Consider the following 22,131-nt stretch of genomic DNA (forward strand, 5'->3'; position numbering starts at 1 on the left):
GAGTATTGCCACTCAAAACAGATAGATGAAGCTACTAAAGGGTCAGTTGGCCCAACTCCACGTAGCATTATGTGCTTGCTATGAGCCTATGATATTCCTCGTCGTTGGTGCCTTACGCACAGAATATGTTTTTTGTTAGAATATTGTCGTTATTAAGGGATAACAAACGTAACTTTCTTACATTTTTATTCACCATAATCAGTTTTAGAAGGTTGCTTGGTAAGCAGATAGGTTAACGATATGTACTTATTTCTCTCGGACGCGAGAAGACTGAATACATGTTTGTCTTTTTTTTTTTGATAACTTGACTTCGATGTACGGTAGTCATTATAAGGCGTTGATACATAAAGGATGTGATAAGCACGGTAGCTGCCAAATCAAACAAGAAATGGCCTGAAACCCATCTAAACTATGGCCTAAAGCCCATCTACTTCATTTATGCCTTAATAATCCCAAGTTGTTCAATAATCCAGAAATTCCACATTCTCTTGGGATCGAACCCGGGACCTCCAGGGGCCTTTGGAGTATGTGTCAACACTTTAACCGTGGCCTGAAGCCTTAGATAACCCATAGACAACCCTCTCATCTCAACGGTTAAATTTACAAACGTGTTACCAGTAATCTGTCTATGCCCGTTCGACAAGAAGGAAATATTTTAATTGGAAAGTACGAAAATGAACTAAACATTCTAAAGTACATTCTATCGGTATTCGTACATATTACAAGTAAAGAAAATTAACATGTTCAGATCTAAAATCTCATGACACTAAATTCATTTTCAAGTTCATGAGGAGCATATTGTTGAATAACTAAAACAGAAGCCCTAATTGAAAAATCAGAATCAGCTAAAATATCACCAAGTGGACCTAAATCAGGACTTTCTTCCCAATTACTCATCCCAGCCGTTAATATACGATTGACTTTATCTGAACGTCCTACGATGAAGAGGCTGTACTGACTTTCATACGACTTCAACGTTGATACCATCTCTTTCGCATTTATCACATGCTTCTCGATGTATTCTACTTTTCCATGGGCCACTTTCTTTTCATAAAATTCAGCAATATATTCATCATCAAGTTTCAGTTCTTGTTCTTCTATTAATCTAATTGACTTCGGTTTTGTTGATTTATTCGATGATTTTTCATGATTAGTATCTAATACAAATCGGACGGCTGTGAGTTTGATTGCAGGATGTTGTGCTATACGTGTGGAGTAGGCTAACGCTTCTCTGTCGTCTTTTCCACCTATGAAAATAACTGCCACTTGTATGGTCATGATTGGTGATACTCCTAATCCACGGTCCACTAGTATTCCTATTGAACATTGGGCTTGTCTAAGCACCTGCAAAATATTACTCTTTTCAATCTATATAATAAAACAGAAAGAAAAAAACTTACAGAGACAAACATGATAGCTCCCGAAATGCAGAACCATTTAGAAGCTAATCGGAGTTCGCTATTGTAAGTTAAAGTATTAAACTATTTTAAAGAAATGACAAAGAATGATACCTTGCGATTAACATGTCTAAATCCATGGTGAGAATTGTCCATTTTCCCATCCTTCCTCTGGCTCTTGTGGTATGGCAATATAATCAAACAAGCTTCAACAGCCTCAGCCAAATTTAAAAGATCTTGATGCATGTTTGCATATGTCGATATTGCGAGTAGACGGTGAACTTTAATTCCTTCCCCGCTTCGTTCTACGTACGATAAAATAGCTTTTGAAATTTCCTCTCTCATATTCACTACTGACTCGTCTGCTATTGTTGCAGTATCGCTACCAGCATCACCGTTGTCGTTTGATATGTTATAATGAAATTCCTGGTGATGATCAGGAATAGTATTACAGTCGTTGATCTCAATCATATCAGTTACGTAAGCTGAGATTGTATGGTCAGTATTTCCTCGAGAAACCTCCATGATGTTGATCATGGTGGGTATATTTAGAAGCCCATGGATACATAAAAGTATACGTAGCTCGGTAGATGGGTCGACCCACTGGACCGCTCTTATTGGGCTTTTGTTATCTTCGGCCTGTTTTATGATGAATTTTGCTAGGAATGGAATCACTCCCATTGACAAGATGGAAAATAATATCAATGCCAAGTAAGTACCTCGACTTATCTGTTCGTGCTGCATTCAAATCAATAGAAAAAAATATTATCAACGACGATTGATTTACCAAGTTGATCTTGACTAACCCAATTCGCTATTATGACACTACTTTTGAAATTAGTGCACTCTACAGTAATTTGTAACTGACAATAAAACATTTAGGTCAGATTATTATTAGTTAGACGAAATCGTCCATCCACCTCAGGTTTGCCTCCTACTGTCAATATTGTAGAAGACAATACTCATAGTGAAAAATGAAAGAAGGGTAGGAAGAGAAACAAAAAGTATACTCAACCCACCTGGTGGGACTCCCACTTGAACCGCATGTGAGAGAAACCATTGTTTCTCTCGCCTCTCACATGTTCAGTCACGTGGAGGGAGAAACTCTTGTTTATGTCACATGCGGTTCAAGTGGGAGTCTCAGGTGGCGGGTTGTGTAGCCTTGTTGGGAAGAGAAACTTACCTCAAGAGAAAGAACAGCCAATAAGATTTGGAAATAACCCTTAACATTAAGAAAAGCTCCAATAGCAAAAGCCACAGTCCAATTAAACCCTAAAAACATCCCAGAGAATATAACTCCTGAAACTTTCCCAATCATCACCACTATATACAAAAACACAAACTTAACCATCCAAATATATTTATCATTCCCACTTGTTCCCATCAAACATCTTATATTAGCACTAGCACCAATCCAACCAAAAAACAATGGAAAAACCAATAAGTTCAAAACTTGATTCATCCTTCCAATAAGCATCTTGGGTATTCTTCCTTTTCTTGGAAAAGCTAAACCAATCAAGAAACAAGACATTGTGGCACTATACCCAATTAGGGCAGGAACTATAATATACAATATAAACATAACCCCACCAAGTATAACTAAGTCAGACCCTCTTATTGGTTTACCTTCTGGATTTCTTTCATTAATCCAACTTACTATCATATTCAAAACCTTAGTTAGAAAAATTATCACTAGAAAAACAAGAAATATAGTGAAACAACCTTCACCAAGTTCTGATCCAACTAAGACTATCTTTTTCGTATTAATAGCTCCATGAGTATGTTGAAAAGCTCTAGCAACTGCCAAAAATATCATAATTATAGTATCGGTATAATTTCCCGCTCCGATTATTAACCGACCTATATCGGAATTACCCATCTTTAAATCTTTAACTAAACGCGTTAATAGCGGAGAAGAAGTTCCGGCGAGAACTAGAGCTAGAGAGAAATAGAATGGGAGTTCATCATGAAGAGATATTCTTAGCATAGGAGTGACTATAATTGAAACAAGGAAGGTAGTAAACATACAAATATAAGCTACTTTTGCTTCAGGGGGTATTGGTCTTTGATATAGTATTGATAGATCCATTTCTAACCCTAATACTAATAAGTAACCACCCAGTCCTACATCTGTTATTGAAGGTAATAGATTTCCTATCACTATATTTAGTATTTCTTCTGTTAGTCCCACATTTCCTATAAACACTGCTGCCTGCATTCATAATCATCACAAAATTTTGTATTAGTTATATATGTACGAACATTTTTCGTATCGAAAAACAAAAAAATTGAGACGAACACCAATTTCTTGTTTTCGTTAAAGAGACATGTCAATTCTTTTTTGACGTTCCAGTTCTCTGTGCAAATTTGTCATGAACAGAACAAAGTCTTGACATATTGTCGATATTGTCTTGGCTTTTGACACTTAAACCCAAATCTAGTGGGAACGAGATTTTTATTCCTAGTATGTGTAGGTCTCATGTTCTCAGATGACTAACTATCTTTGACTTTGTCGAGCGTGATTGTGCATAATTTTGTGGCGAACACCGTCACAAAATATATAAAAACTATATGCAAATCTTACTTTTCTCGTACCTTATACGAGAAAAGTTTAATAGTTCCTATTTGACAAAAGAGAAATATTGATTAGACACGGACGTACAATGACTTGGCTGAAGAGGCGAGGGAATCCATAGGGACGAAGGAAGAAATGGAGTAATCTTGAGACAGCGAAGATGAAAATCATGACCATGACATAACTCAAACCAAACGCTGCCGATTTCCCTGCGTACTTGCACGGCTCGTAGGGACCAGCCCCTCTGTTTCTATACCAGCATGGGTACTCTCCCGTCTCCCGGGTCGTATTATTCGTCGCCATATTTAATTATTTCTACACCATCTCACATTCTTTTGAGGAAGAAGGAAAGAGAGAAAGAAAGAAAGAAAGAAAGAAAGAAAGAAAGAAAGAAAGAAAGAAAGGGAGAATAGACAGAGGGAGAGAAATTTGCTTTCGGAGTTTGTGTTATATATGGTGGAGAGTGTTTGGCGCTTTTTTACATGGAGTTAGTTAAGATTTTTAACCAACACTATTGTCTATTCATATGTAGGGATATGATATGTCCATCAAAATGAGAGCTAGTTTTTTGGGTTGGCCATCAAAGTTACATGGAATTAGTTAAGGTAGAAAATTCACCCAACCACATTATATATTATATCAAATTTTCGTAATAGGTCAAATCATGATATATGACATGATTCAACAAACTAATGTCACTTACATTTTTGTCACGGGTTCATCATTGGACGTAAAATCATGTCTAATGTCATATTTCCAAATGAGACATCACACCACACTATTCTCTTTTTCTTTGTTCAGAAATACAAGACATCAACTCATGAAAATATGTACTATCTTGTGATCATAAATAATGAGTTTTAAGTCCATAGAACACGACCTTCAAAGTCTTTATATGACTTTTAGGACCTTAGATGACCTGGTGATCATAAACAATATGAGAGTTTTTGACCTAGACCCTTTGGCAAAGATTTTGGAAATAATGTCATTATTATAAGAGTTAATTCCTATATGGCTCCCTATTTTGTGACCAGCTTCCTTTATGACCCTCAAATTTCTGTAAATTTAAATATGACCCCCTATTTTCATGGAAATGTCATAACTACCCTTCCCATTAATATATTTTCAAAATAAAATTAAAAACAAAAATCTAAATTCCACCTCACTTCCCTCTCCACCACTCATCTCTCTCCACGTCACCTCTCTCTCCAACTCACCTCTCTCTCTCTCCAAGTCAGCACTCTCATGAAGGTCGCCGGTCGGAAAATTTTCTGGCCTGCGACCTTCAAACTTAAAAAAAAAAAAAAAAATTTCACTCACCTCTCTCTCTCTCTCCAAGTCAGCACTATCATGAAGGTCGCCGGCCGGAAAATTTCCCGGCCGGCGACCTTCAAACTTAAAAAAAAAAAAAAAATTTCACTCATCTCTCTCTCTCTCTAAAAATTCCGGCGAAGGGGGTTTCCCTTCGCCGGAATCTGGTCTGTTGAAGAACAGACCGGAGGTGAGTGAAAAAAAAAAAATTTTTTTTTTTTTTTTTTAAGTTTGAAGGTCGCCGGGCGGAAGAGTGCTGACTTGGAGAGAGAGAGAGGTGAGTTGGAGAGAGAGAGAGGTGAGTTGGAGAGAGAGGTAACGTGGAGAGAGATGAATGGTGGAGAGGGAAGTGAGGTGGAATTTAGGTTTTTGTTTTTAATTTTATTTTGAAAATATATTAATGGGAAGGGTAGTTATGACATTTCCATGAAAATAGGGGGCCATATTTGAATTTACAGAAATTTGGGGGCCATAAAGGAAGCTGGTCACAAAGTAGGGGGCCATATAGGAATTAACCCCTATTATAAATCCAAATTCCAAAGGCCAAAATGGTAAAGGCCAAACCTTAATTGTTATAAAAGCACCCTCTCCCAATCTAAAGGAGCGAGACCAGGCGTGTTTTATAATTTCGTTCTTCTCTCTGTCTCTAAAAATTCAATCATCGATTAGGGTTTCTCTAAATTTCAAGGTATGTTTTCTTCTTCTTCTTCTTTTACAACAATTTTAGAATCTGGAATGATTGTTCACTTTATTGATTGATAAATTGATTCAGATCTAGGGTTTTGTTAATCATTCCGTATAAACAGATCCGTGAAGTAATTGTTTGTTTGCCATTTGATGTGTAGTTTTATGATCTACCCTCAAAATCATTTTAGGGTTTTTTTTATCTCTGCTCAATAAAATAAATCTGTAACAAAGTAATTTAGAATTTTGTCCTTAATCACTCTTTCGGTTAATTAATTTTGTCTTTCGGTGTCAAGTTGAATTAGTAGCTGATTAATTTGTTTCACAAGTGCATTTCCTTGAGGATTGGTAGATCTCTATGTGTTATTGTGTTGATTCGTTTGAATATCAAATACATAAAGATAAGTTCTAGGATGGAGAATGTGAGAATAGTCCCACATGATGGGAGAAGGGTGGTTTAGTAACCATGAATATAATGTCTAGGTCATCTCTGCTCATTGTCAATTGTTTTGAGTTGGATGACCACAAATTTAACATGGTATCAAAGTTAGGCCGATACATGATAGGCTATAAATCACACGTGCTTGACGTCGCCTGAAAAGAAAAAAGCATGTGTTAGGTTCGGCTCAAAGAACACCACACATGAGTGGGTGTGTGTCGTGGGAGAAGAGTTCCACATGGTAGAAGGGTGATTTAGTGACCATGGATGTAACGTCTTGTTCCTCTTCACTCATTACCAATTGGTTTTCAGTTGGATGACCACAAATTTTAACAAAGCTTGTTTTTGCATAAATGAGCATTTTTATGGGTACAACGAGTAGGCCGAAAAAAAAATTTGGGATGACAGAAAATGTTTTGTGCTCATAATTTGACAATAAGAGAAAAGAAAAGTTCAATAGTTTCCCATGAACATCGATTAAAAATTCGTATAGGTAAGACTGTAAGTGATGTCTTCGTATAACTGTTTTTCTAGAAACTTTTGAGCAGTAATTCTTATTTATCTTTGGTTAGTAGATATCTAATTATATAGTTTCTAATTTCGACATTCTTTCATGTATTTCCGGGCAAATATCTTTATTTCCCTTATAGTAGACGTAATCTTGTTGACGACAAAACAAGTTCTGAGCTTATTTTCCCTTTCTGTAGATAATAGCCATGTGATGATATTCAAGCTGTAACGAGTATCTTTACGAGTTATATAGGGTTTCTTTTTTATATCAAAGCATGATAATGACATTCGAATTTTCCTTATGCACTTTCTTCTCACTGAAATTTCTGTTGATTTCCACAGGTAAGAAAAGAAACATGTCAGGAGCCAAAATCATTGGTTCTCTAGTAGCAACCACAGTACTTGCTTTCTCATTGGATTATGTGATATCCGACAAGAAGCTATTTGGCGGTAAGAAATAAATAAATTTCACAATATAGTTTATATACACTAGATTAATGAAGAAGAATGCCAAAGACTTGTACTAATTTTGAAGCTGAAAAAACAGGTACCACTCCATCAACTGTATCGAATAAGGAATGGTGGGAAGAAACCGATAAGAAGTTTCAAGCATGGCCTCGTACAGCAGGTCCACCAGTTGTGATGAACCCTATCAGTCGCCAGAATTTCATCGTCAAGACCCAATCTGATTAATGAAAGTTTTCTTTAGTTCTGGTCATTAGTACTAATAATCAATTTTTTCCCCCGAGACTGGAACTTTTTAGTTCTTGATGGGTGTGATTTTTTTTTTTTGATGTTCTTTTTGGCATTGGTGGTATATGAGAGGATTTCTCTCGCATCATGGTAAATAATGTTCAGATAAACCTGATTTGGGAACTGAATAATATTGAATTTACGCATTAGTTTTCAATCGATTATATGGTCAACTTTATCTGTAGATTTCCATGTCTGATGCCAACATTGTTTCTTAGCTTGATGGTTTTGCAAGGTCACAGATTTAGGGACACAAAAAAGTTTTCCGGGGTATAAAGCATTGGGTGGAAGGAGATACTTTGGTTTCCGGGGTATAAAACATTGCCTTTGACTTCTCAAAAATAAATTAGATCTTTCTCTCGTCCCACCACTTCTGAGACCACTTCTGTCCACCTCTTTCTGAAGCTCTCTGTGTCTGGTCCTTTGTCGAAACAGATAGAGAGATGGAGTAGAGAGAGAGGAGGGAGAACTGATGGGGGGAGAGGAGCAATCCGAAGACAGATTTTTTGAAGGATTGTTTGAGATGGAAATCTGTCAGCTACCCTAATGATGTGGAGACGAGGGATTTGGGGGAAATGAAAGTTTTTTCCACCTAAAAATTGTGAAAGCTCAGGATTTCTTTTTTGTTCAAAACATCGACCTTTTGCAATTAGTTCATAGAATACAAGTCTCGTGGTTTTTCACCTACTATCCTACGTAGTACTCGTGGAGTAGATTTGCGCTTTGTGATGTTAAATTGAGCTTTCACATAGATGAGAAAAAAAAGTCAATGGGCGTTTAGTTTTGTAAGCCATTCATTCGGTCTATCATCTCATCAGTACGCGGGGCTGTTTAAGAGCTTTAGGACACTGATACCAGGGGCTGTTTAAGAGCTTTAGGACAATGATACCTCAAAACATATCGGCCCTTTTAAACATGTACCAAACCGGTTGGTCTTCCCATTTGGCTTATCTTTTCAAGAACTCTTAAGAACTTTGAAGTTTGAATATGTAAATGAATTCATAAAAAGGGTTTCATATGAAAACCTTGAAGTTTGAACATGTAAATGGATCCATCATACTACAACTACTTAAGACTCATGCTGCTAACTACAATCTGAAACACCAATTACAATTATCCTTGTTGAAAAAACTAAAACCATAAGAGTTTCATCAAGATTTTGAAACTACTTGCTCAAGTCTTCTCTCAATCGCTCAAACCTTCTACTACATCAAAATCTGAATCATCAGCTGCATCACTCTCTGAATCAGTTAGGACATACTTGGCCGCTTTCCTATTCCCCCTCTGTGGCCTTGCTTTTACCGCCATTACCGCCTCACTCGAAGAAGAACCACCCACTGTCTCCTCATTGTCCTCCTTTCCGATCCTACCCAGTATCGACCCACTCTTCTTATTGAATGGGGAGTCTCTCACTTTTCTTACTTTCTTCTCTGGTGAAATCCCAACATTTTCAGCAGGTTTCAAGACATCGGTTATCAGACTCTGAGTCATTTGCTTCTTCGCCGGTCCTCTCTTCCCTGCTACCTTTGTTTTCGCGGTTGCAGCAGGCTTTGTTGCTTGTCCTCTCGTTCCTCCTTTCTTTCCAGCAGGTACTACTTCTGGTTCGAATGCTTCATCAATATCATCATTGATGGTTTCCTCATCATTGTCAGAAATCTCCATGACAGTCTTCTTTTTTGCAGCGGCAGCTCGTTTGCTTGGTTGCTTCTTTGGTTGTATATTGTTCGATTCAGTTTCCATATCTACAAAATAAACGAAAGAAAATTAAGCTCCGAGTCAGAACAGGAAAGTGATGATGGTAAAATATATTCAAGACTAACGCGAGCAAGGGGGTATGTATTTACCCTTTGATTGCTCTGGAGAAGAATCAAGATTGTATGCAGCCAAACGATCTTTTAGGTTCATTATTTCATCTTCTTCATCACTGTCAACTAAAGCTGGTTTTCCCTGCTAACAATAATATATCAACATTGCCGTTAGTTGAGACTCGGTCAATAAATTATCGATTAGAGCTTCTGTTATAACTCAAAACTCACCTTCTTAGCAGGAGCTTTTCTTGGAGCTCTACCTTTCGGCTTTGTCACTTCAGGAGGAACATTATCTACTGCTGCAACAAAATTTCAATGCAGAAACAATGAGTTAACGTACGTACTAGATTTATATAATCAAACCAAGGAAAACAAGTAAAAGCAAAGCAAATAAGCTTACCAATCTCCATTGTTGAACTGCCTGGTGCAGAAACAGCTGCTGGGTTAGTGGCTTTTTTCGTCGGATTTTTTCGAGGGTTTTTTGCAGCTGGTTTTGAATCCTTCATACCAGCTTCTTTCATCACTCTGTTTTTCATCTTCTTTCTCGCTTCTTCTGCCTGAGCATCACTAACATCTAGTTCCTGCAAGAATGAGAAAGAAAATCAGATAGGAGTAATACACTAAATGAGCATTTAGATGATCTTATTTTTCTTTATGAAAATCATACGTCGAGTTGCTTATCTAGGATGTCGAGATCTTTCATCCACAGCGATTTTGGTGTTGAACGTCTTAGTTCATCCACCTCACCATCAAGCTTTTGCTTTTCCGAACAAAGCTCTTGGACCTTCTCAAGTGTTAAGGTACCTATCGACATTGACAGTAGGTACTCGTAATCACTGGCCCGTACACCTCTACCTTCTAGTACTTCTGAGTTTTCTTCATTTTCTTCGGCCTCTTCAGTTGCTGCTCCGGCAACAACTGCTTCGACGTTCTTAGACTTTTTGGGGAAAGGAGTGAAACCTTTTTGATGCAATTCAAGAAAAAGTTCAGCTCTCTTCCTGTTGCTCACTTTTATCTCTCCTTTCACAACTCCAAGGATGAAACGAACTTTGTTGTCTAATTTTAACAACTCCAGTTCGAGATTCTCCAAAAGTACTTTCTGCAAAATCAATGACAAACTTGAATTACATCATTCGTCGGGTAAAAGGGATGCCTTTAAACATCCAGAAAAGAGAGCAGAAAACACATACCTTTCTCTTCTCATAAAAGGCGAGCCTTACATGGAAGAAATCCTCAAGAACTAGATCAACAAAGAAATGCTTGATTAGAACCATGAATCGAAGTTCGAAAAGGGTTAACAAAACCAAATCTCTACTTACTTTGTTCTGGGTTGTCATACTTCTTGATCACTCCGTTTGGATCAAAAAGATGCATGTTGCCAGTGCTGACTGTGGTGGTAAGCTTAAACTTCTTCGTGAGACCTTCTTGCTTGGCCATCATCATATTCTCCTCCGACAAAATAACTTCAAAATGTACAGTCGTGTCATCGTTGTGCTCCCTATAATCCTGCAGCAAATAGATTTTGTTTATGAGAATCACACAAAACTCATCTTCGACTGACCTTCTACCCAAAATTAGGTACTGTGATGAGCTAACCTTGATGAAAGGGTCCTTGATTTTATCACTTCCTGTCATTATCGATTCCAAGAACTCTTTGTAGTCCTGAGTCCACCTACGAATAGGAAGCTCCGAAATTCTGAGTGTCGTTTCATTTACTTCCTCTATGATCCCAGTGATTGTGTAGGTTGCACCGCCTTCCTTTGTTGCTGTTTGTTCAATTAATCCCTTGAATCCTTTGTACCATGGATCCATCGGCACCATTTCTTCTCCGTTCAATAATCGCTTCACATTCGCAACTATCTCCCTCGGACTATAATTTGGGACATATGAGCTCCACCCGGTTCCAATTCCTTCACTTCCATTCACTAAAACTGTAGGTATAACTGGCACATACCTGCATCATAGATACAGATACTTATAACAAACTTTACCCAAGTTATACCATCCACCCCGTATTAAAACTTTTTCCGAAAAAAATCGAAAGCGTCTTTAGTTTTATTTCAAAAAGGAAACAATCACGATATTACAGTAATAACCATTAGAACGAAACCTTACCAAGTGGGTTCAATGGACTGCCCATCTTCGTTCAAGTAGTCAAGAAGGATATCATCATCTTTGGGGAATAGAAATCGTGTGATTGGAGAGAGACGGGTATAAATATACCTCGCACTTGCATGATCTTTACCTCCCTGAGTGAAGAAGAAAGCAGAACTTATATTTAGAAACATCAGAAGAGGTTAAGCCCGGAAGTAGGAAATCTAAAGGAGATGCTTTTCACCTGGTGTCGGGTACCAAATTGACCATTTGGTTGCAAAAGGTTGATGTTGTTGCTTCCCACATAATCCTGTGCCATGCCAATGATGGTACTGGCAAGACTCTGTTCACCATGATGGTAGGCTGAGTGCTCTGAAACGTAACCCGAAAATTGTGCAACCTTTGCTTCTTTAACAAAGTTACGCTTGAAGGAACAGAAAAGAATCTTCCTTTGCCCTGGTTTTAGACCATCGACCATGGAAGGGATGGAACGTTGTAGATCCGCCATTGAAAACTGTATAAGCTCTTTGTTAACAAAGTCACTATACTTGATTAACTTCTCCTTCTGATCGAGGTAGGTGCCAGGCTGCAATAAGAGTTCACATGAAACCATTTCAGAAAGAAGTTCTTAACTGTGAAAATAAAAAAGTGAAATACGGCGTTTTTATGATTCCAACCTCAAATTGTCGAAGCCAGTTCTTCCTTGCTTCTATCTTTTTCTTGCTAAATGCCATATCAATTGCTTCACCGTCTTGTTCGTCCACCCATAAGAAATCTTTCCTGTGTTTCGCAAGATCTTGGAAGTACTCCTTCCCTTCCTTCGATGTGCTAGTTCCCAACCCCTGTAACAAGCAACAAAAAATTACTCCAGTGATGATTTAATGCCAAACAAAGATGAGAACAAATTCGTAGATTCATTAAGAGTATTCGAGATAAATTCCTTGTTAGAAAATAGAAAACCTTATAGTATTTGATGGACCAGCCAGTAGCATTTCCCAAGCTTTCCTTCCATGATTCATACTCTGGCATGGAATAGAAGGCCATGACCTTACCATTTCTATGAGTTGCCTACACATTGATATACAAAAATTAGACTTTAAGCTACTATGTCAATTCAAGATTTGGAATATTTTTATTCCAGCCTTTCATAGTTGAAATAAATGAGATGTGAAAAACAAACCTTAACAATTGGGGTAATGAATTCAATTAAAAAGGACGGAACTTTAAGCAATGATGGCCAGAAAGAGTGGATGAAGTTAATGAGCAAACCCTTGATATGAGAACCATCATGATCCTGAACAAAAACAAAAAACCTTAAATCTCAATTGTTATTTATTTCTGCAAACAAGTATTTACTAAGAGTTTAACAAAAGAAGGTCGAACCTGATCGGTCATTATCATCAAATGGCCATATCTTAGAGACTTGACACTATCGTACTCCTTTCCGTGCTGTAATCCCAGAATCTGCTTGATGCTCTGGATCTCAACATTGTCCATAATTTGCTTATGGCTTGCTTCCCTCACATTGAGCAGTTTACCCCTCAAAGGAAACACACCATAGTAGTTACGACCCACGACAGAAATTCCGGCCATCTGCAAAACCACGGTAAGTAGGAGTACAATCTATGCGTCTAATTGATAGCCGCTATATATAAAAATAGGATATCTATACTTACTGCAAGAGCCTTAGCTGAATCTCCTTCAGTTAATATCAACGTGCATTTATCAGAGTTTCTTCCTCCTGCATCATTGGCATCTTCAAGCTTCGTGATTCCTGTTATCCGCTGTCGTTTTGCTCCATCAGTTTTCTTAAGATCTTTACTAGCCTTGAAATCCGCCCATGAGAGAAGACTCTCTACTACCCCAGATTTTGCCACTGCAACATACAGAATAAGATTAAGTTAACACTGTAAACACTAAACAGCATAACTTTAAAACATAGTAAATTGACTGAATCGGCGAGAAAAAACAAACTAACCCTTTTTAAGGAAGTCTTGTGAGAGTTCACATTTTGTTCCAAAACTAGCTTGGCGAGTAGTCAATGTCTCTTTAGTCTGAGAATCGAATGCCGGGTTGTCAATGAGAGCATTGACAAATACCCACAAATGGTTCTTCACTGTATGCGCTTTCATATTCGCATTTTTGTTCTTCTTATTCACAATAGTCATTATGTTGTTGGTTATCTGATTCGTAACATAGTCGACATGGGTTCCACCTTTAATGGTGGCTATTCCATTCACAAAACTTACCTGGTTTATCAATCCAACAATAATTAAAACAATGTTTAGATTAAAAAAAATCAGGGTAAAGTAAATGGATTGAATCATTTCTATATACCTGTTGAAATTGTCCTTCACTTAGACTAACACAAATCTCCCACCTATCATTAACCTTCTCAGTGATCCTGTTCACGTAAATGAAAACTCAATAGGCATTCAAATAAGGGTAATCGAATTTCAACACGAAACTTGTAGAGGCGAACCTTGGAAGAGATTCTGGTTTGTTTTTGGAGGCAGATTGAATATAAAGATTGACATAATCAAGAAATGATTTCACAGGAACACGTTGCCCGTTCAATTCAACCTTGACAGTCTTGCCAAGGCATCCAGCTATGTCTATAACTCGCTTTTTCATTAAAGCAACTACATCTTCTTCAAGATGGGTCATATTGAATTTACTCAAATCAGGCTTGAATGAAACTTTAGTCCAGTTCTCACTCTCCTTGCACTTGGTTATATTTGGTTCGGATTTCGTCCCCATGTTGTTTGTAAAAACCTTCAAATCATGAAAAAAAGTCAAAACCCAAAACAATTTGATAGCTCAATTCTGAATTCTGTAACTCAACCACATTCTTCGTGAAACCCTAGACTTAGAAATGTTAACAACTAACAAAATAGAGCAAAATGTCAACTACTTCTCAGAAATATGTTTACTCTAGACCTAAATAATCAACAATAGCATATTCATTGAAACAAGTAATGATCATGAACTAGTAATGAATATGGGTGAAAGGTAATGATCATGAACTAGTAATGAATATGGGTGAAAGGCCAACCCCCTAAAAAACCCTAATTATCATGAGTACAGATGAAATTGGGCAAAAATGTGCAGGATCAAGAATCAAGACCAAGATAGATACCCAGATCAAGAATCAATAACATTTACATCTACAAGACAGTAAATCAATAACCAAATCAAGAAACAAGAACATAAAAACCCTAATGTACCTGTTTATACTTCTTTTGCCTCTTTCCATCAGCAGTTTGAATCACAAATTCAGTAGAGAAGATATTAGCAAGTTTTGCACCATACCCATTTCTTCCACCAGTAGTTTTCTTAACAGTATCATCATAATTACTACTAGTTAACAAATGCCCAAATATCAATTCAGGAACATAAACCCCTTCTTCTTGATGCATCTCAACTGGAACACCATCTCCATTATTATAAACACTAATACAGTTACCCTCAACATCAATATCAACTTTCACAGTATCCATCGATGGATCTCTCTGTTTGTTATCAGCAGCGTTAACAAGAATCTCATCAAAGATCTTGTAAAGACCAGGAACGTAAGTAATTGGTCTATAAACCATTTGATTTTCTTCGTAAACCCATAGACTCTGTGTGTGTCTTTCGATCGATCCGACATAGGTATCGGGTCTTAGAAGGATGTGTTCAAGCTGGGTTTTCTTCTGGTAGGTTTCTTCGATTGTTTTTCCGGTTGGATTTAGGGTTTTAGATCCGGGGACATTAGCGTTGTTGCTTGTTTGTAAAGGGAGCTTCGTCATGGCTAGAGAGAGAAAGAGAGAGAGAAGACACAGAGATTGTGTCTGGATCAGAGAAGAAGAAGGAGATGATGAAGAGAGAGAAAGTTGAGAAATGAGGGAAATGAGAAAGGTAGAAGATGGGTATTTAAGTAGGAGAAGGGGTAAAAAGGTCTTTTTAATCAACGGTTGATACGTTATTTTGAATTTGAAATTTGAATGTGGGCGGGATTCTGAATGGGAAGGTCAAGATTTGGAGAATTAGATCCAATGGTTGTTATTTTGTTGGTATCCAACTTTTTCCACTTTTTTCATTTCATCAGACACAAACATCCTATTCCTAATTTACTTTGATTACATCTCACAAATTAAACTCAAATATATATTTCACATAAATTTGATTACAATACAAAATCTATATAATAAGGAGGAAGGTATCTTATATATCTCTAAAAAGATAAGATTGTAATTTTTTGTTTATTTTTTTCCTTTTGTTGTAACAATGACTCGCAGATGCGAGAGGTTACCTGCAAAGACATGCAAGTACTCAAGCCAGTTTAGTGTGCGGGTTATATATGTTTGGATGGTTGTGGAAGATCAGTGTGTGAGATCTGCAGTTGCAAGACATGTGCTTGATGATAGCCACTTGAATGGTCGTTGGAATATAATCATTGAACATATTTGGAAACCGAATCGTTGGCACTATCTGGTTTTCCACGCAATCGTTAGAGTAGGACTTAGGTGACAGATTTTCATATTATGCCTCTCTAGTTAGAGTAGGACTCAGGTAGCAGAATGGACTTCTAAACAATATCTTGAGTTTTTCGAGTCCACCACGTGACAAGTTCTATTGAGGACTTATTTGTGTGTGTATGAGACTTCGACACGTGTCACCTAGGTGATGGCTGACTTCTTGACTGGTGAGACCAATATTTGACTTATAACTTCCGAGACTAATATTTTATTTATACAATAACATATTTTTTTAATTTAGGTATATGACCCTCGCTGCTCCTCTAGAGTGTTAGACATCCTTAAGAACAATAAGTTGGGATTTGAAGTGTTGGTTGTTCAATTTTCAGAGGAGGTGAAATTTATAATTATTAAATGTAAGTTATTAAAGGCGTAAATAATAAGTTGGTTGGCCATTGACCTTTGACTTGTGATTTAAGTTAGGCGGATATTGTGTTTATCACATCTCGATGATGTATGATTGTCATGCAATGACTAACGTAAATCGTAGTCCACTTTCAAGAAAAAAAAAAAAACTTATAAGTTTCAAAGCTTTTGATGGTTCAAGTCTAAAACGGGAACAACGTCCAAAGATGGTAAAGTTGAGGCCCTTACCCGCAGTTGCTCCACACTTTATTTAGGGGACGAAGATTCTTATGGATTTATAAAGTCCATTGATATTTTTCAAGACTTTTATTATCATTAGGGTATAGCCCGTGGCTGTAGAGCACGGAAATTTCTATATTTATGTTATACAAAATTATCAAATATTGTGGTCTTATACATATATTGAAGTAATAAAAAAAATATATTTAAAATAATAACCGAGATTATATTGAGTTGTTTGAAGGGAGAAAAGAGGAAAGAGAGAAAAATAGTTAGAGAGTTTATAGGGAGTGGGTAGTTATTCTAATTTTTACACTGTTACATTTTAAAGACTCTATTAAAAAGAAGGAAAAGAAGGGTTATGATTTACAAAAAAAAATTGGACGACCGAAATTATATACTAAAGTTATGACATGACACCAAACCAATGTCATTTGTTATATAATGTCATTTGTTATATAAATTGGAGAGTCCGATTATATGCGAAGTGGTGAGCACCCATAGTCACCTATCATGCCAAATGTGACCGCCAGACCAATTCTCATCAGAAGGTAATTTTAAAGGGGCTCCACAGAAGTGCAATTTTTGAAAGATTGAAGTATAGAGGCACCTTTACTAAGAATGTGAGGTGCTTTTATAAATTTTCATGAATAAAATGCACATTTTAATCAACTTTAAGGTTTTTTTTTTTTTTGATGAGAGAATCAACTTTAAGGTTGAGCCCTATAAATATTCTCAAAATGTTACATAACCACCTCACAAAGGGGCTAGAGTCGGTAAATGAAGTTAAAACCAGCCTATTACAGTATTCAATACGACGAGAAACATGCAGACAAGCAAAAGTCTATGTATCGTTTTCAGCAGGTATCTACACTACAAAGAGTAAGATTTTCCCAAAAGTTGATTTAGTGCGTATTTTTTTTTTTTTTGTAAATGGACTACAAGAGTCATCATTACAAGACATTGATACATCAAAAAGAAATAATACAAAGATACATCAAGGTTCATGAATAGAATAATCACTATAACTGTCTAAATAGAACCTTAAGCTCATATATATCTGCCCTTAAAGGTCCACCTTAAGAAACCTAAAACACAGACCTTTACTTTAATTGTACTAAAGTTCAATAAATCTTGGATTTAAATGATCGAACCTGGAATCTCCATATTGCGGAGTGGGTATCCGACCACTACACCAAAAGGCGGTGGACACCATATTGTGTTGTTATTATAGGATACTTGTTTTGCTATGGTCAGACTAACCAGTAAGGATGCTCGAGTTGGTGGTGCTCTTCACTACTCAAAACCTTACTTGGATATACCCAAATCTGCATGGCTACTACTAGGTACAAGGCTTTCTAGTAGGGAGGGGCTAATAGCACCCATTCAAAGTGTTGTAGACCCCCACATTACACATGGGACCTCTCACAATTTGTGAGTAATCTAGGGGCCTACAACTGTTTGAACGGGTGCTCTTAGCCGCTCCCTTTCTAGTATTCTACCACTTATATTAAATAGTTCTTCTGGGAGATGATTATACTTTTGAAAGAGTATGAGTCTGTGTCTCGAACCTGCTGATGTAGCTAATACCTATGGGGACCCGCCAGTCGGTTTCTTACCCAAATAATTGGGCCAAGGTCGTTCTGATCTTTGAAACTTAGCTCGGGCTAAGCCCGTTTAGCTTAATGGACTCTATGAAGGCCATTTTTGCAAACTGGGCCTCATTTCGCAGTTTTATCGAAACTATTCCGACCACTAGGGTTTCAACACCTTCCTATATAACATCATTTCAAAACCCTAATTTCTCCCATTACCTCTCTGTAAATTCCCCAATCCTAGAGAGAAAAAGTGTGAGAGAGAGAAAGCTTAAATCATGGCTGAAAGAGGTGGAGATCGGGGAGGTTTTGGCCGTGGATTCGGAGGTCGCGGCGGTGGTAGAGGCGACAGAGGTCGTGGAGACCGTCGAGGTGGACGTCGTGGTGGTGGCCGCCGAGAAGAAGAAGAGAAATGGGTTCCGGTCACAAAACTCGGACGTCTCGTTAAGGAAGGCAAAATCAGAAGCTTGGAACAGATCTATCTTCACTCTCTAGCAGTGAAAGAACATCAAATCATTGATACTCTATTAGGTCCACAACTGAAAGATGAAGTGATGAAGATCATGCCGGTTCAGAAGCAAACTCGTGCCGGTCAGAGAACTAGGTTTAAAGCTTTCGTCGTCGTCGGTGATAACAATGGTCATGTCGGATTAGGAGTGAAATGTAGTAAAGAAGTTGCGACTGCCATTCGAGGTGCTATCATTCTTGCTAAGCTCTCTGTGATTCCGATTAGGAGAGGTTATTGGGGTAACAAGATCGGAAAGCCTCATACAGTTCCCTGTAAGGTTACCGGAAAGTGTGGATCGGTTACTGTTCGTATGGTTCCTGCTCCTCGTGGAGCTGGTATTGTTGCTGCTAGAGTTCCTAAGAAGGTCTTGCAATTCGCTGGTATCGATGATGTCTTTACCTCTTCTCGTGGATCTACTAAAACCCTAGGCAACTTCGTCAAGGTTTGTTTCTTCTTAAAGCTTGCATTTTTATTCCAATTAGCAACTTATTTAATTTGATTGTTCTAATGTCTGTTAATTGATTTTTTATTTAATGATTTGTTGGTATTATAGTTAAGATATAGGGTTTCAATTAGCTTTAAATTGTATGCAGTAATCACTCGTGTTTGTCGATTTCTCGAACTTTCATAACGTTTTATTGTTCTTGTTGTTCATTAGAGTCATGGGCATTAGGTGCTTTGCATTGTCTGTATGTTGATGATTATATGCCTAATGTCGGCAATATATGCTATTCCGACAAGCATTTTGTTTTATTTTGACAATCATACAATTGATATTAGAATTGCTTGTAGTTCTAGTATTTGACTCTTAGATTAAGTAATCAAATTGTTTAACATTTCAAAACCTACACACTTGGTAGGCTTTCAAATTTGAGAAACGGGTATTAGCTTCTTACCAGTATTAGCTACTTGAATGTTAAACAAGCCCTAATACAGGCACTTTACGCTATCATGACAAGCATTTTGTTCAGTGCATCGTCAAATAGATATTTGCGTTGCTTCTTGTTGTAATGTGCATCCCACTTCTATAATTAATAGAATAGAATTGTTTAATTAGAAGAACATCTGATATTTTCTCTGGTAGCATTTGGAAAATTACCCGCTTTTTTGTCTCTTCAAGTTAGAATCATATTTGGTCCAATGGTTGCTTAGCCATAGATATGTAGTCATTCCTGTGGTTAAAAGTACTTTTGGCGTTGATGAATCATCAAAGTCTTCACATGTCGGATTTCAGAAATTTCTCTTGAAATCAATGAGACTGACATTTCTAATCTCTGAGCGATGAATAGATGATGTAGTCAAGTGGATTTTGATCTTTTGTTTTTTGCCATTTAACCACCTATCCCTTGATGTTCGGTCTACATTTTTGAACAAGTGTTGTCGAGGTTCTATAGTGAAAATTCCGGTAACTTATGATGTGTATGTGCTTGAATCTGCAGGCTACTTTCGATTGTCTCCAGAAGACCTACGGATTCTTGACACCCGATTTCTGGAGAGAAACTCGTTACACAAGATCTCCATTCCAGGAGTTCACCGATCTATTGGCGAAACCCACTAAAGCTCTCATTCTCGAGGATGTTGAGAAAGTAGAGGCATAATTTAGATGAGAGATCTCAAGCATTTAAACTGGAGTTTGAACTACTATTGCTTCTTGTTTTCTGTTTATTTCTTTGGTTTTGGTTATTAGAATATGTAGTTGAAACCTAAGCCTGGACAACTATAATATATCTTGGTTATGTTGATGAACAAATTTTAATCTTTGTATCGACAATTTTGGTTTAAATCTTAGTTTCTAAGTTTTGAGAATATTTTGGTCATAATTAGTATGAAATTTTTTGAAGACCAACCACCTACTGTGTTTATAGTTTCTTTTGTGGTGCTTGGCTACGTGCCTGCATACCAAACCAAGGAATGAAACTTCCTGAAATTTCACCGAAATTTCGCGAAACGTTTCTTAAAATGAGATTAGGTGCACGAAATAACACTTACAACTATTTCCTGCATAGTTTCCACCGACATGATCGAAATTTCCACCGACATGATGGAAATTTCGACCAACATAGTAGAAGTCTAGCAAAAAACCGGAGAAACTAATACTAGAAACATATCCATTTCTTCGTCTTTTTCATCTTCATTTCTCTTAGATCTTTCTTGATTTGTATGTTATGTTTTCCATGGTCTTAAATCTATTTGAATGATTTATGCCTTGAGTTAACTGCCTAAATTGATTTTATCTTAGTAACACCTCTAATATAATTGTGTAATTGACGATACGTTCTCAAACTAACATACTGTTTTGTTAATTATTATCAGTAAGAATGTTATCTTATGGGTGTTATAGCCAAAAAATTATTCAATTTACCCCCAGAAGTAACTGTGTAATTGTTAATACTCCCTCAAACTAATAGATAATGTTAAACATCATTTTTATGCTTCATTATGGTTTAATAATCTTGTTATACATAATTGCATCATATTTCTATCATTTCTGTAGATTTGTAAGATTTCCACACTAACCGAAACATTTCTACGAAACGTTTCCACTTTTGGACCGAACGAAGTTTCCACCGAAATCGAAATTTCATTCTTTCTACCAAACTAAAGACCTTAGAAGGGAACTTTGTTTTTGGAAAATATTTTGAAGGGAACAGAGAATGTGGGATGGGGAAGACTGTGAAAAGGAGCCGAATGAATAATTCATCAGTCTTTATTTTCAGGTTAAATCTATCAAGCGTGGAATTTTACTCGTGACTAACCGTGTTAAATCTCTCTTTTCTTTGATTTTTTCTCTCTTGTTGGATTGTAAATCTGTCTCTTTTGATCTTTTTGCACTCTTTTGTTGGATTTAAGTGTAGAGGATATCTTTTCAATCATTTTTCAAACTCCTACCCAAGACTGGTCATTTTTTTATACTTCCGTTGGTTTTTTGGTACTTATATTCTTATTTAAGCCTGGAATATATCGTGATCTTATTTGAGCCTTTTTGATCATTTTTGTACTCTGGTCTTATTTTAAGTCTATAGGATATCTTTTAGCCTTCAATCATTTTTCTTGCTCCCATTTTTTTTTTGGTTAAAATCATTTTTCATACTCCTACCGTACCAAAGATTGGTCATATTTCATACTCCTAAGACATTGGAGAATTGTCGGTTCCAAGATACTTCATAGATCCTATCTGTATGATAATTATCATAACTTTCTAAATACCCATTGTCTAATTTTTCTCACTAATGTCTTAAGTGAATCGAAAAACCGAAATCAAACCGAACTTGAAGCTAATTCTCCATTTCTAATTTTTGTTGCAGGATAAGATTTTGGGTATCTGAATTATCCAAGAGATTAAACAAATGTG

The 22,131-nt window shown here is 36.9% G+C and overlaps 4 protein-coding genes and 1 non-coding gene across 15 annotated transcripts; 3 read left to right on the forward strand and 2 right to left on the reverse strand.

Moving 5' to 3' along the window:
- Positions 1-675: 675 nt before the first annotated feature.
- Positions 676-4,466, reverse strand: LOC147540287 (cation/H(+) antiporter 28-like). The gene is made up of 4 exons (XM_086644247.1): positions 4,060-4,466; positions 2,581-3,609; positions 1,512-2,135; positions 676-1,344 (listed from the first exon to the last, which is right to left on the reverse strand). Exons 1-4 carry the CDS (start codon positions 4,273-4,275, stop codon positions 751-753), a joined length of 2,463 nt encoding a protein of 820 aa, XP_086500373.1. The 5' UTR covers positions 4,276-4,466; the 3' UTR covers positions 676-750.
- A 1,375-nt stretch (positions 4,467-5,841) lies between these two features.
- Positions 5,842-7,826, forward strand: LOC147540288 (uncharacterized). Its single transcript, XM_086642195.1, has 3 exons — positions 5,842-5,971; positions 7,259-7,366; positions 7,464-7,826. Exons 2-3 carry the CDS (start codon positions 7,273-7,275, stop codon positions 7,607-7,609), a joined length of 240 nt encoding a protein of 79 aa, XP_086498321.1. The 5' UTR covers positions 5,842-5,971; positions 7,259-7,272; the 3' UTR covers positions 7,610-7,826.
- An 816-nt stretch (positions 7,827-8,642) lies between these two features.
- On the reverse strand, positions 8,643-15,696 carry TOPII (topoisomerase II). Of its 11 annotated transcripts, none has more exons than XM_086642206.1 (20): positions 14,799-15,567; positions 14,054-14,346; positions 13,909-13,975; positions 13,550-13,820; positions 13,248-13,447; positions 12,955-13,164; positions 12,752-12,865; positions 12,532-12,639; positions 12,249-12,413; positions 11,816-12,157; positions 11,593-11,726; positions 11,074-11,431; positions 10,797-10,983; positions 10,668-10,717; positions 10,145-10,576; positions 9,878-10,058; positions 9,706-9,773; positions 9,514-9,616; positions 8,839-9,411; positions 8,643-8,787 (listed from the first exon to the last, which is right to left on the reverse strand). In XM_086642206.1, exons 1-19 carry the CDS (start codon positions 15,360-15,362, stop codon positions 8,855-8,857), a joined length of 4,404 nt encoding a protein of 1,467 aa, XP_086498332.1. In that variant the 5' UTR covers positions 15,363-15,567; the 3' UTR covers positions 8,643-8,787; positions 8,839-8,854. The 11 variants fall into 11 exon arrangements, with proteins under 11 accessions (XP_086498332.1, XP_086498328.1, XP_086498329.1 ...); XM_086642202.1 differs by having other exon boundaries at positions 9,514-9,619; positions 14,799-15,482; XM_086642203.1 differs by having other exon boundaries at positions 9,706-9,776; positions 14,799-15,482.
- A 2,708-nt stretch (positions 15,697-18,404) lies between these two features.
- LOC147540290 (small ribosomal subunit protein uS5x-like) lies at positions 18,405-20,585 on the forward strand. The gene is made up of 2 exons (XM_086639844.1): positions 18,405-19,221; positions 20,219-20,585. Exons 1-2 carry the CDS (start codon positions 18,550-18,552, stop codon positions 20,375-20,377), a joined length of 831 nt encoding a protein of 276 aa, XP_086495970.1. The 5' UTR covers positions 18,405-18,549; the 3' UTR covers positions 20,378-20,585.
- LOC147540291 (small nucleolar RNA R64/Z200 family) lies at positions 19,968-20,064 on the forward strand. The gene has a single exon (XR_015226856.1). It is a non-coding gene; the product is annotated as a small nucleolar RNA R64/Z200 family (small nucleolar RNA).
- Positions 20,586-22,131: the final 1,546 nt, after the last annotated feature.

Source organism: Eschscholzia californica, unplaced genomic scaffold, assembly GCF_041429995.1.
Source record: "Eschscholzia californica isolate CP2 unplaced genomic scaffold, dmEscCali1.0.p SCAF_5, whole genome shotgun sequence".
In the NCBI taxonomy this organism is placed as follows: domain Eukaryota; kingdom Viridiplantae; phylum Streptophyta; class Magnoliopsida; order Ranunculales; family Papaveraceae; genus Eschscholzia; species Eschscholzia californica.